Source organism: Mus caroli, chromosome 2 (assembly GCF_900094665.2).
Source record: "Mus caroli chromosome 2, CAROLI_EIJ_v1.1, whole genome shotgun sequence".
Taxonomy (NCBI): domain Eukaryota; kingdom Metazoa; phylum Chordata; class Mammalia; order Rodentia; family Muridae; genus Mus; species Mus caroli.
The window spans coordinates 54,669,523-54,683,760 of record NC_034571.1 but is presented as its reverse complement, the minus strand read 5'-3'; the positions used below and the strand labels follow the sequence as shown (position 1 = coordinate 54,683,760).

The following is a 14,238-nucleotide window of genomic DNA, read 5'->3' as shown; positions in this document are numbered from 1 at the left end:
GCATCGGGAACACAGCTTCCTAAGGCACAGCTGACATTCTTCCTACTTCACAAACACCTTGTTCCTCTAACACCGGAACGAAGACCACAGCTCTGAACAGCTGTCACTCCCAAAGCATGCTGAGAGTGTTCACACTTCCGATAGATGCAGCTATCTGCCAAGACACCAAAGGCGTGCCTAATGTCACCGAGGCCATGAAAACATGTATCATGGTCTGTCTTTCTCTCCCTAATATCTCAGCACAAGATGAGGTGGACAGAGTCCTGTGGAGGGCATCACAGAGGGTGTCCGAGCAAAGGCAGGAGGGCATGTCACATTTCTAGGTCAGTGTTTCACATTCTCGGCAGACCCCAGCGAGTACTGGACACATGCCTTTTCTCTAGTCTCTCACCTGGTCATGTGCTATGGGGGGAACAAAGAAAGGGTGAGTGTCCCAAATCCTCAAAGCCAAACTGTGAAACTCTTCAAAAATGCCTGCTTAACTATGCTCCAAGTTTTCAACCTTAGAGCATTGCTAATTATGAAAACACCCATATACTCTGGAAAACTCACAAGTCTGAAACATTTCTGGTCCCAAACATTTTAAGTAAATACACACACTTATGTGTGTATTTAAAAAACCTGAATGTGGGGCGCTGGAAAGATGGCTCAGTGGTTAAGAACACTGACTGCTCTCCAGAGGTCCTGAGTTCAATTCCCAGCAACCACATGGTGGCTCACAACCATCTGTAGTGGGATCTGATGCACTTTTCTGGTGTGTCTGTAGAGAACAACAGTGTATTCACATAAAATAAATAAGTTTTAAACAAAACAAAACAAAACAAAACCCTGAATGTCGTAAGGACCAAATTGAACACAGCAAGGTTAAAATATAAATTCTTACTAAAAGCTCTCCAATCTACCTAAAGACCAAAGATAGAATAAAAATGAACAAGCAGTCATTAGAAAATAATAAGGCACCCTACTCCGTTCTTTGAGGCCTGAGGTAGCCATGGGTAAACCTAGGCTTCCATGACCCCCTAAACCTTAGATATTAGTTCAAAAGCCACAGAACGGAAAGAAAAGTGAGTCCACAGAGTCAGGAGGGACACTTAAATTACAAAGGATGAAACGCTTTCTCAGCTCTGTGACCTTGTGTGCAGGTAGGTATATGCATCCAGGCTGCCCTACAACTGGAGGCCTGGAGAACACAGCACCCCTCCGACAGGGTGATACTTGGGACAGAGGTGGCCACATTCTGCCCAGGAATAGCCAACAGTGAGTAGGACTAGGAAGCTTGTGCTCGCGCACACTCCCTAACCCAAATCTCTCATTCCACTTACAGAAGAGAAAACTTGGCTCACCTTAGGAACAGCTTTGGTGGTGGGAACCAATTATTTACTATAGCCAAACTCGCTTGTAAATTTTCACCAACAAAAATAGCACTGATTCAAAACAAAAGACCTGACACTTTACACAGAGCATCTCAGTCAGTCTTAACCTACTTTGATGGGACATGCTGGGACACCCCTTTTCAGAAACTAGGAAAGCACAGCCCCCAGAGGCATCTATCATCCTATAGTCACAAAGCCCAGGACCAAGTCAATATACAACAGCTTGCTGGAGGGCAGGCAAGGGTCAGGAGATGGTGATGTTATAGAGACAAGGGGGAGAAGGTGTGCAGGGACCATGGCTATACTACACCAGGGAGTGATACACTCAGCAGCTGGCAGCAACACTCACCCCCCCGCCCCCACCCACCCACGCGCACACACATACACAGAGCTATGAATCCAACATGGCAGGCCAGGACTATCACCAAACAAAATCGTGTCACTGGTCTCTCTTGCGCTATCCCTATCTACCAAGTGCTTCTCCCAAATCATTCCACGAAATGAACATCCTTGGCCTTAAAGCTGTAAAGCTTTCTTTTGTTTTCAATGTTCTCACTTGGTCAATACCCAACACAGCAAGTCCTAGATGAGCCCAATACTGTCCACTCCTCTGCTCAGCAGCCACAGGTAGAACTGATAGCACAAGTGATACAAGTGGCCAACACCTCTACCCTGGAGAAACTCCCAGGACAGCACTAGGCCAAGCAGTCACATGAGAGTGAGAAACACAGGAATTCCGGTCCTCGGGAAGCCCACAGTGTGTGTACCACAGCTAATCCTGATGAAACAGCTGGACAGTCTGTGGAAACAAAGTTTCTGCAGACCAGGCAGATGGGAATCATGGCAGAGAAGCCCTTGCTCTCAGAGAGTAGGCTGCAAAGTGAGAACCCTGTTTCCATCTAAACAGCCAGAAGCAGGGTGCAGACTCAGGCCGGACTGAAGCCTGGCGCTGGGAACATGGTCTGTCAGTTCCCACAGCACTGCATTAGGTTGCCAGTGAAGTGTCCCTGGTCTTCTCCACAAACACTTCAAACACTGATGTGGAAACAGTAACTCAATTCAGTTGGGACTCTGTGGGAGCCGGGGCTGACTCGTCATGGCTGTGGAATGCTGAGGCAGATAATCCAGGCATCTGATGGGCTCCCGCCATGTTTCAGGCTGCCCAGAAACTGTGGGATGATCCTCATCTGACAGTCTGTGGGTGGTACAGTGGCAGCCTCATTGGTGGTGCCGTTTCTGCTAACAGGTCTCACTCTCCTCTGAAGACGAGGAGAGGAGAGAAAGGAAGAGGAGACAAGGAAGGAGGCGTGGGGAAAGGAAGGCAGTGGCTCAGTGCTATTGCAACCACAGAACTCACTTTGAAGGGCTTGTCTCTAAACACCGCCCAGACAAGCAGCAGCAGCAGCTCTGTGAAAAGGAAGGGTTTCTAAGTAAAGCCCTCTGCTCCCCAAATCAGCAGGTACTTAGGAGTTTTCTAAAACATGTGGGTTCATCACAGTGCTCAGACTAAACACTGTTTTAGATGAAAGTCTCTGGAACCTGCAATAAAGCTCTTGCTCTTCTGAGCCAGCTCTTCCTGATGACACGTGAGGACCTATCAGTTCAAGCACTAAGGACCATCCATGCCTCCTCCTCCCGGCTACCCCTCCCCATCTCTCCCTGGCCTTTCTGGTTGAGAGCGGGCGTCACTTCAGACATCCTCCAGCTTTCAATCAGTAGGGGTCATGATGCCCAGACATGGATGCTGTGAAGCGGGTGCACAGACCCTGCACGGGTCTGTCCTGACGACAGTGCAGAAATACTTAGTGCAGGAGCTGGTGCTCGCCTCTCAGCATGACACGCCAGTGATAGCAGATGCTGAGTGCCAGACAGCACAGAGACACTGCACCCTTCAAACATGGGTGGGTGTGCCTGAAACAGATGTGGAAACTGCCTTGACAACCCCCTCCCCCCAGCTAGGATCTTAAAGCCAAGTTGTTTACAGCTAGATCTACACGGAGAAGACTTGTAAACAGATAGATACAAGGGTTCCAGGAGAAATAATGAGTGCATTCCCCATATAAAGCTCCCGTTGTTCCTCTACCTTCCCACGCCCTGCACAGGAGTCATTCTCTGGACCCTGGCCTACCCTGTGGCCAACACACAAGGGCCTGGGATGTTCTGGACACAAAGCACTGTTGAGAACACTCAAAATGAGGACCAGGGGCTGAAACCATGGCTTAGCGGTTAAGAGTACTGACTGCTCTTCCAGAGGTCCTGAGTTCAATTCCCAGCAATTACATGGTGGCTCACAACCATCTGTAATGGAATCTGATGCCCTCTTCTGGTATGTCTGAAGACAGCTATAATGTACTCATATACATAAAATAAATAAGCTGGGCAGTGGTGGCGCACACCTTTAATCCCAGCACTTGGGAGACAGAGGCAGGTGGATTTCTGAGTTCAAGGCCAGCCTGGCCTACAGAGTGAGTTCCAGGACAGCCAGGGCTAATACAGAGAAACCCTGTCTCGAAAAACCAAAATAAAATAAATAATTCTTAAAAACAAAAAAGAATGAGAACCAGGCAAAGCCACCGACCAAGCAACCACTCTTACTGCTGAGAATTCCTACTGTGATGAGGACCAGACAACATGTGGGGAGCATCACACAACATGTGGGGAGCATCACACAACATGTGGGGAGCACCACACAACATGTGGGGAGCACCACACAACATGTGGGGAGCACTACCCTATGGTCGCTAAGGAAAGGCCAGGCCCTGCTGCTTAGAAGAAGCTGGTGATGAAGGCTGTGACTCGCTGGCCTGTGAACCACTGTCACTTCAGGGTGTGCTAAGTCAGAACCCTGCTCACCACCCCACATGTCTCTCAATGCCACACTTGGAGTCAAGTAATAGACCCCAATGGTCAAATCCGAAGTACAGCTCTCAGCATCCAGACAGCACACGTGCAGTCGGGCCCCAAATCTGCTGATATTCTCTCCTCTAAGTTGTGCCTTGTGAGGTGTCAGGCTGTTCCCCTGACATGGGCAGCTGTGGCAGGCAGGAAGGTTCAGGGTTGCGGTCATCAGGGATGAAGGAAGCCCGGGACTCTTGGAGGGCTGCTGTGGCTCTCTAAGCTCGATGGACAGCTGGCCTGGCCTTTACTTATTTTAAACGTTACATTTTCAAATCCTCTCAATCAATAAAACTCTTGACTTCTGGGCATGGTGGTGAATGCCTACATAATTCTGACAGTTAAAGGGTGAGGTGGTAAGACTGCACAAGTCAGAGACTAGCTTGTCCTTTACAGTGAATTCCAGGCCAGCCAAATCTGTCTCAAACAATGAGGACAGATCAGTCCCTGTCCTCAGCTTCTTGCCTATCCCCCATCTCTCCAACTTCAAAGATCCGGGACTGCTTGGAGTGTGAGCCCCGAGTTCCAACCAGAACTTCAGCCAATCCACCAACCACTAGGCCCTGAGGCAAGAATTGTACTGATCCAAACCCTACTTGAGAGATTCCTAGAGCCAGTGTTTCCTACTATGGGGCATCCTCACTAGACAAAACCCCAGCGTGGAGAAGGGGAGGTGGGAACAAATGCCCACCCCTCACCAAGGAGCCATTTGCAACCAACCAATAGCTGCTGGAAGAGGGATAACCTGTTTTCTTCAGTAGAGTGACACTGGGCCTGTCAACCACACTCCAGGGCAGGTCTCCATTGGCCAACATTATTGGATGTGTGTGTGTGTGTGTGTGTGTGTGTGCTTTGTGTTGCTTTTTGGTTTTTGAGAGACTGAATGAGCATGATGAAGTTGGTGAGGGAGAGTTCTGGGCAGGGAAGGAGAGTATGATCAAGACACTGTATGAAATTCTCAAAAAATAAATGAAAGGAAGAAACCCCCCAAATATAAAGCCTCTTGGCTGATTAAATACACCCAAATCCCTACTGATGATGATAAGAACTGTTTCCAGGTCACAGCGTCTGACTTTTCACCAGACCCCCGGACAGTTGGAAAGAGAGGAATCCTGTGACCAAGCTCAGTGCTTAGAATCTGGGTGAGTCTGATGGGAACACATCTCAAGCCAATACCTAGATGACAGTTGGTGAGATTCTGAAGCTGGGAGCTCAGCCCCATTAGCCTAGACTTCCGGCTCTCAGAATCTACGAGATAATAAATGTGGACCTTTCTTTTCTTTTTTTTTTTTTTTAAGTGAGAAGTCTTTAATTTCTCAAGTGTCTCTTCAGACATCAACCAACTGGCAGAATCTCAGTGGGGAAGGGGCTGATCCACACCATCTGGATCTACACTGTCTCCGTAACTCACACCATGGCTCACTCCTCCTTCAGTCCATAGCAAGCCATAGGAAGCCAGCTGATGGTGGCTTCCAAGAGCAGGCCATGTGACTCTGGAGGGCAGGCCTGCTCTCCCACCAGGAAAATCTCTAAGGTTTCTCCCAAGTGTGAACTAGCTAATAAACTCTCCGCACCACCATCTGTTCTGTTAAGAAAATAACCTAGAAGAAGTCAGAAACAAATCTGTGCAATAAATAAATAAATAAATAAATAAATAAATAAAGCATCTAAGTGCATCATGTATGAAGCCAGGAAAGCACCTTGGCTACATCTGTCGAATGGAAATTTTCAAAGCAGCAGTAACTTCATTAATTTGAATATTAATCTTTTTTCCCACTAAGTCAGGCAGCCCTCCTACCCTGACCAACTGATAGGTACTCCAGACTGTATTAAGTATTTTAGATGGGTCTGTGAGACCTGAGTTCTGTCCTCATTCCACAAGACACATTGAGCCACACTTTCCCTACTGAGCCATCTTTGATTTGCTTGACGATGGACCTGCTGCCTGGATCCCTTAGCCAGGCTTCAAGGAAGGATCAGGTGGGTTGGGACGTGTGCGAACATGAAGCCTTACTAAGGCATTTCTTTTTTTTTTTCTTTTTCTTTTGTTTTTTGTTTTTTGTTTTTTTCGAGACAGGGTTTCTCTGTATAGTCCTGGCTGGCCTCGAACTCAGAAATCCACCTGCCTCTGCCTCCCAAGTGCTGGGATTAAAGACGTGTGCCAGTTGCCCCTCAAGTGCACGGGGTAACAGCCCGTCTAACTCAAAAGGAGTCCCTTTCACTGCTTCCAGAGTTCTACTACTCATTTGGCAAGTTGAAAAGGCTTTAAGGCTTCAAATGCCTCGTGACAAAATGAAAACAGGAGTACAGGCATCACCAGCCACTCTAAGGCAATCAGGCCACATCGGGGCTGGGACATCACGCACATGGCCTCTGACTACAAACACTGGAAGCATAATTACCTGTTTCTCCCCACAACGTGTCGGTGCCGTTGACTTCGATTTCATGTTCCTCTGCCATTCCCAGCAAGGACTGGACGACCTGTCAGATGTGGCAAGGTGATTTAATGAGCTCTCAGAGCAATGGGTGTTTATTATAGCCCATAGATCAAAGGAAAGAGTGTTGTTTTTTAACCATTATTATCTTGTGCTGTGCAAGTGAAGAAAACATAATGAAAGCCATTTCCCGGCATAATTCATATGCCATTCACACTTTCACTGGGGAGAATTAAAAAATACAACAATCTCAGGGAATTGCAGCAACTCTGTTCAGGATTACTGGATACTCAGAATTCTAATGAATTCCAACATGACCCAAATATGCCAATGTAATCAACAAAGGACCCAGCAGATCACATAAAGTGCAGTTTCTGCATAAGTCACCATTAGGCCATTCTTTACGAGGAAAGAAAACAAGGTGTGATTTTCTTTTAACAGTGAAATTTTTCTCTCAGTACCGTCCAGGTGATTTTTCTCCTGACAGCTCTGTTCCTCTCCCTTCTGGGCATCTTCCTGTTAAAAAGCAGAGCAGGTCCCAAGCTGGAGGCAGGAGAGCTTGCCCTTGGGGAGATGAGGTATCTGTACCTGCTGGACCAGAGCCAGCAGCATCCTGAGTGACAGGCGACTGGGACAAAGCCATTCTCCAGGCTCCCAATCCATACTGTTTACAGTAGGCTGACTGGCTCTATTTCTAATCCGAGGATGCTCCAAGCTCCGTAAATAGCAGGAGGAAATCACGGGCCTTGAAATGGAGCAATTCTGTGGGTGTACAGTCTGCTGCTTACCTGGTACAACCACAGCATTCTTAGGACTGGACAGGAGGCATCAGGGTCTAAGGAGGGAGTAAGAGGGAGGGGCAGCAAGGGAGGTTGTGTCCACGAAGATGGAGGAAGCAGCCTTAGCTAGAAGGCAGTGGCTTCTAGAAGCTAGCAAAGCCATAAAGGCCCTTCTGAGGGCATTCAGAGAGAAGCCTGACCTCTGCTCATCTCAGTTTTAGATTTTTGACCCCAAGACGGTGATTAAGTGTGTGCTGAACATTTGGGCATTTACTCTGATGGCGAAAGGAAATCATACCCTCTTCGGGACTTTGATTCTAGAATTCTTAGACTCTAGCACTTCTGCTTGAACTGGTAATTGGTTGTGCTAAGGCAGGCTCTGCTCATGTTCTCCAGGCCAGCTCCTGAGTGGGGCACATGACTTAAAAACAGAATCAATTCCATACACGGGGCATGTGTGCCGTGTGTGTGTGTGTGTGTGTGTGTGCACCTTGTGTGTGTGTGTGCACCGTGTGTAGGCGTGCATCACATGTGTGTGTCTGTGTATCATGTGCGGGTGTGCACCCTGTGTGTGTGTGGGTGTGTGTGTGTGTGTGCACCGTGTGTGTGTGTGCACCGTGTGTGTGTATGTGTATCATGTGTGGGTGTGGGGGTACCGTGTGTGGGCGTGCATCGTGTGTGTGTGTATCATGTGTGTGTGTGTGAACCGTGTGTGGGTGTTCACTGTGTATGTGTGTATCATGTGTGTGTGCACTGTGTGTGCACCATGTGTGTGTGTGTGCATCATGTGTGGGTGTGCATGTGCTCATTACCTCCCAGAGATAACTGTTCCCATGTTGGAGCCACAGATTCAGCCTGGAGGACAAGGCAGAGAGCATGGTGGCCCATGCCTGTGACTCCAGCACTTGGGAGGTAGAGGCAGGAACATCCAGAGTTACAGAGACTAGGCTATTTGAGGTCTTGTTTCAAAAAAAAAAAAAAACAAAAACCTAAGACAAATACAAGAGGAAAATGTCTGAGTTTTCAGATATGTGTACTTAGCACTATCATTTATGCATGCCAAATATTAGCCAGCCAGCAATACATGCTTATATGTTTATCTGCCATCATGTATAAGTGCCAAGTGCCAGCCAGCCAGCTTGGCGTTCAAATTTCAGTCATTTTGGGGAAAGAATATTTCCAAACACTGGCACCTCCAATTGCTCAAAGATTACAAAGAGTGAGAAACACCAGCAAAACGGGAGCAAACGTTATTATGTTCACAGCCAAGGCAGAGAACCAGGCCAGCTGAAGATGATTAAATCCCCAAACCTAGAGCAGTGACATCCAGGAGGAAACTGAGCGCGGAATCTCTGCTTGGGTGAAGCAACTTCAAATAATGAGCATTCATTCTCACGGGCTCTCAAAACACCCACGCTTGAGTTTTAAAAACCCTTCAAATACTCCAGAATGATTTCAGAACTAGGGTTCCATGTGATTGTAGTCTAAAGGTTATAGGGACAAAAGAAGGAACTGAAGGGACCGGGAGGGAAGAGCAAACAGGAGGGGAAGTGAGAGCGGGAGAGACTGAACAGCCAGCAGAGCTCCTGAGGAGAACATTTCACTCCCCACCTTGGTCACAGCCAGGACAGCAGCACTAGAAGCACTTCATTGGTCAGGGTCAACAGCGACTTTCTGAAATCTCCATTCCCTTTTGTTGCCTGTGGCTCTCAACTTAGAAGGCTGTGACCAAACAACTGGGCCGCAAAGCCTCATGTCTCCGGAAGGAACCCCCATGGCCCCACTCACCGAGCTGTGGCCCATGCTGGCGGCGGCTGTCAGTGCCTGCTGCAGGGCTTGGCTCTTCCTCAGGGTGCCAGGCTGGGGAGGGCCTGCCGACCACTCACAGTTCAGCAGGTACTGGAGAATGTCACTGTGGCCCCTCAGTGCGCTGTGGACGAGTGCACACTGGCCCTTCTTATCCAAGTGGTCCACCTGGGGGAGAAGTCGGGGAAAGGTCACGGTGAGCATCCTTTTACTCTGGGAGCAATGTGCCCTGAAGGCTACATGCAAATTCATGCTACTGCAGAAGAGCAAGGGTTCACATTCCAACTTGTCTTTCTGGACAGCTCTGAACGTGTGACTCCTTTCACTGGGATAAGAACACTAATCCATGCCTCAGGTTCCCTTGGCAGGACTAGTAACCACAAGACAGTCTCCTCACTCAGGCATCTCGCAGCAGACTACATAAAGCTCACAGACTGAACCCTCAGACAAAGCCCTATGCTTCCCAGTGGGGCACTAAGATGAAGTATTTTCAGATGTTGAGATGGGAGGGAGGTTGGTCACTAAACCAGGGAGCCAAAGAAAGGAAGGGATCTATAGAATAGAACATTGATCTATAGGAAGGACAGAAAGGAAAACATACAGGGAGGCATCTTGGCTTTTATTATAAAGGAAAGACACAAGTTGGGGGATGCCTGGGAGTCAGAAGAAATGTGTGAGTGCCGCATGTCTCCTAAAGGCCTGATGCTTGCAGGCACCCCTGAATTCCTTATCTAAGCAAAGGAGTCCCAGGACTGAAAAAGAGCCCAAAGCCCAGCTCTGACATGTTTGCAAAATTAGGGGCATGCTGCCTCATAACTTAGGACTCTGCAAGAGTCCTCAACATGACAGCTATCCTCTTCCTGCAAGCTCTCAGATATGACAGAGGAAGAACTGCTGGACTCAGAAGAAAGCTAAGAGATAGCTGGTATCCAGAAATTGGGGCAAATGCCACATAGCAATAAAGCTTGTACTTCAAACACCAGAGCTGAGGTTCAGGTGTCCCAAATGCTGGACTTACATTTCTGTACCTACGATAAGCCTAAATTAACTAACTAGGCTACAGACAACAAACAGTGCTTTATTGACTGTCACTCAATAGGCTTGCTTGCCTGTGAAATGCATATAACGCTCATATTAAGCTAAAGAGGGCTTATGCTGAGCTCAGCATTCATCTCACTTCATTGTAGCAGACAGTTATCTAATGGTAACAGCAAGAGGTTGGTAGAAGGCTCCTGGGGTCATGAGATTCCAACAGACAGAGGCCCAGTGTCCCAGGCGGGAAAAGGAAAGATGACATTAGGCAGTTTCCACAGCTCAAGCTCAGGACCTCTAAGAACCAGAGAACTCACGGAATTGTTTTAAAAAAATAACGAAATGGAATAGAACAAGAAGGGGACAATGAAGCATGAAGTATTTCACCAGGGCAGGCAAGACTGTTCATCAGGGAGAGGCACCTGCTGCTAGGTTTGAGTCCCAGAATCCATGCAGTAGAAGGCAAGAATCAACTCCCTCCAGTGCACTGGTTTCTGAACTCCTCATATGCCACATAGCATATATATATATATATATGTATACACACACACACACACACACACGCACTAGCACACACAAAATGTAGGAAAAAGACTTTTGAAAAAACATCTTCCAAACAAATATGATGCCATGTTAGATTCTAGAATAAATTCAGGATGGTGCAACACATGTATATCCTCACCAGTAGGAACTGCTCAGTTCCTCTAAGTAATGGAAAACAGAACACGTGGCCAGTAGCTGAGACTCTGCCTCGTACAACATCCAATAAAGCAATGGCATAGGCATACATGGCTACCATTCCCTCCTGGGGCTCCCAGTCAGACACTGAATCTTCTACACTGATTCTATAATTTCTCAAGTCACTGCACCTGACAAACTGAAGTCCATGAAGCCTGCCTGGCCCAGGGGCCAACAATTCCAGTAATGACAGGAAGATATTTTCCACCCTTTCAGACACCCTGTTGTCACCCTCCAGGTCAAAACCTCTGCTGCTTACCCTTGCCCCCTTCTTGATGAGCAGACACACCAGCTTCATGTGGCCGGCAGCAGCTGCGTAGCACAGTGCGTTCATACCGTTCTCTGACATCCCATCCAGGCAGGCGCCAAATTCCAGAAGGAGAGTGACAACTTCCTCATGGCCAAGGTGAGACTGGACGCACAGGATGGGGGCATTGTTTAACACTTCTGTCCTGTAGTTCACGTTGGCCCCTCCCAAAATCAGGAGCCGGCTCACCTGTTGGGCAATGGTCCCCCGGCAAGATTAATATCTCATATGTATGTTAGTTTTAACGCACCGGAGAAGCAGGAAGTATCTGCAACCTCCCTGTTTTATTCTACTGGATCTCAAGCTTGAGGTGTACCAGCAGGAAATGCACACACACACATCACACATGTGCATCTTCACTAGTAGGAACCTGACAGGTTTCTCCAAGTCATGAGAAAAGAACAGAACTTCATTGTTCACAGCAAACCTACTTCTGGGGCTACATCCAAAATGAAAGCAGAATCCTGAAGAAATGTGAGACACATTCACATCAACACCATTCACCAAGCTGAGACGTGAAGCCCACCTAGGGCCCACAGCATACACGTAGACAGAGAGGGACATGCCACCAGTGCAGAACTCAGGCTTAGAAAGGAACTCACCTGTGGGATGCTACAGCAGAGATTAATATTAAAAAATACGTTAAATAAACAGGAAGACCAAGACCACGTGACACTATTAAGGATGTACCCAAAGTGATCACACGACTCTATTAAGGATGCAGCCACAGTGGTCACATGAGACTATTAAGTATATAACCACAGTGATCACATGACACTATTAAGGATGCAGCCACAGTGATCACATGACACTATTAAGGATGCAGCCATGGTGATCAAACAGGACATAAGCTGAGCACAGCTCCCAGACCATGGACAGTGGAAAGAAGAGTGTCTAATGGCTAAAGAGATTGACCAAATGAAAAGTATTAGAGATTTACAACATTAAATGTGAATATACTTCACTGAACGGAACACTTAAAAATGATTCAGGTGTTATGTTTTCTACTATGGACTTTTAGTTCATCACAAGTGAAAACAAAAAAAAAATTTTTAAAGATTTATTTATTATTATATGTAAGTACACTGTAGCTGTCTTCAGACACACCAGAAGAGGGCATCAGATCTCATTACAGATGGTTGTGAGCCACCATGTGGTTGTTGGGATTTGAACTCGGGACCTTTGGAAGAACAGTCAGTGCTCTTAACCACTGAGCCATCTCACCAGCCCCAACAAAATGTTTTTATACACACAGTACCCCCTCCTCCCTTGTCCCCTACACTGGGTGGTGGGTTTTTTTTTTTTTTAAACGTACTTATTTATTTTGACTTTACGTGTGTGGATGTTTTGCCTGCATGTGTGTCCGTGCCATCATGACATGCATGTCTGGTGCACACACAGGTCAGAAGAGCGCATCAGGTCCCCTATAACTGGACTTATGAGTGATTATGAGCTACCACATAGGTGCTGGGAACTGAACCCAGGGACTTTTCCAGGGGAACAAGTGCTTTTGACCTCTGAGCTATCTCTCCAGCCCCTGGGTGGCACATTTTTAATGATTTCCAGCGAACACTTGTATTATTACTGTAGGGGCTAGACCTGACCAGCCACCAAATAGAGAAAATTCATGATTTTAACAATGAAATGATAAGCAAGGATTAAATCCTTAATGAGATAAAGCCCAAAGGAAACACAAATAGTCCCTTCTCTCGACAAGGAGGAGAGAAAGCACAGCAATGTCATGTGTCCTGAGGACATAGCACACTGACAGCACGCCCTCTGCCGCTCACACTGACTGCTGCACACAGCACGGCCTTGGATAGCAGGGGGCGTTTCTGATCTGCACATATTAAAATGAAATCACTGAACAGACGGACATTTCTAGCCACACTACTCTCCTTCCCATCTCCAGATTGTGAGGAAAAATCCCATGGCACTTTCACACCTAGCTGGTCCCTTTCAACAGCTCCACTCCAATCCGCATCCGTCCAACCCTGCCCTGGGAGATCCTCAAGGCTGACGGTTAGATGCAGAAAACCTCAGAGACCTGGATCTGACTGGAGTCGATCGGGGATCATAAGTTACAGGCAGGAGATGGGCAACATAAAAAGTCTGGGTAGTTTAGTGCCCTGTCCATAGAGCAGCAGATGGAATATTTACAAATTATTACAGGAGATTATTACTATCAGTAGGGAAAGTACAGCTCTCGATGGCATCTGGACATGGTAGAACCTAAAGTATGAAATGTTCAGATGTCTCCAAGCTGCTTAAGCTTGAACTCCACAAGACAGCCTCACACACACACCTGCCCAGTGTTCTCTCTTACACTGTTTGTAGGGCCATCCCCCCAGTGCAGGTCCCCCTGCCCCAGCAACTCTGAACAGACCCCGCTGTCTTGGATGTTTGTTCCACAGACAGCAAAGGCTGTTTATTATGGGTCTCTACTCAACAACAGACCCGCAAAGTGAAATCCCCGACCTACTTCATGCACATTCCACTAGCGCATAGACTCCAAGCCCTCTTCATCTCTCAACATGTTCTTGTATTCTTAGCACTCACTGGACATTGGTCCTGGAACAGAAGTTCACAGAGAAGAGATGCAGGAAAAAGCTCTTCCATGGTCAGGGACCGCACACACGCTGGGTTTTTCTCATCACTGGGGCCAATTCTAGTGACAAGAAATGGTAAGCTACATACTTGTAATGAGGATGCCCTGTCAAGTCATCTGGCCACCCAGGCATCAGCCTGGCTGTTTACCTCATTAGAAGGATCATCATCATTGTATAGCCAGACCCAGGTCAACACCAATCCAGTCTCTCCCACTGTGACTGTGTGTGTGTGTGTGTGTGTGTGTGTGTGTGTGTGTGTGTGTG

General features: G+C 47.4%; 1 protein-coding gene across 4 annotated transcripts in view; it reads right to left on the bottom strand.

Moving 5' to 3' along the window:
• Positions 1-14,238, bottom strand: part of Tanc1 (tetratricopeptide repeat, ankyrin repeat and coiled-coil containing 1) — a 236,819-nt gene that overhangs the window by 19,299 nt on the left and 203,282 nt on the right. For all 4 annotated transcript variants that reach the window (XM_021177906.1, XM_029469399.1, XM_029469408.1 and 1 more), the window contains 3 exons: positions 11,318-11,554; positions 9,271-9,456; positions 6,671-6,749 (listed from right to left, as the gene is read on the bottom strand). In XM_021177906.1, the coding sequence (XP_021033565.1) occupies positions 6,671-6,749; positions 9,271-9,456; positions 11,318-11,554 (502 nt within the window). The remainder of the gene's footprint in view (positions 1-6,670; positions 6,750-9,270; positions 9,457-11,317; positions 11,555-14,238) is intronic.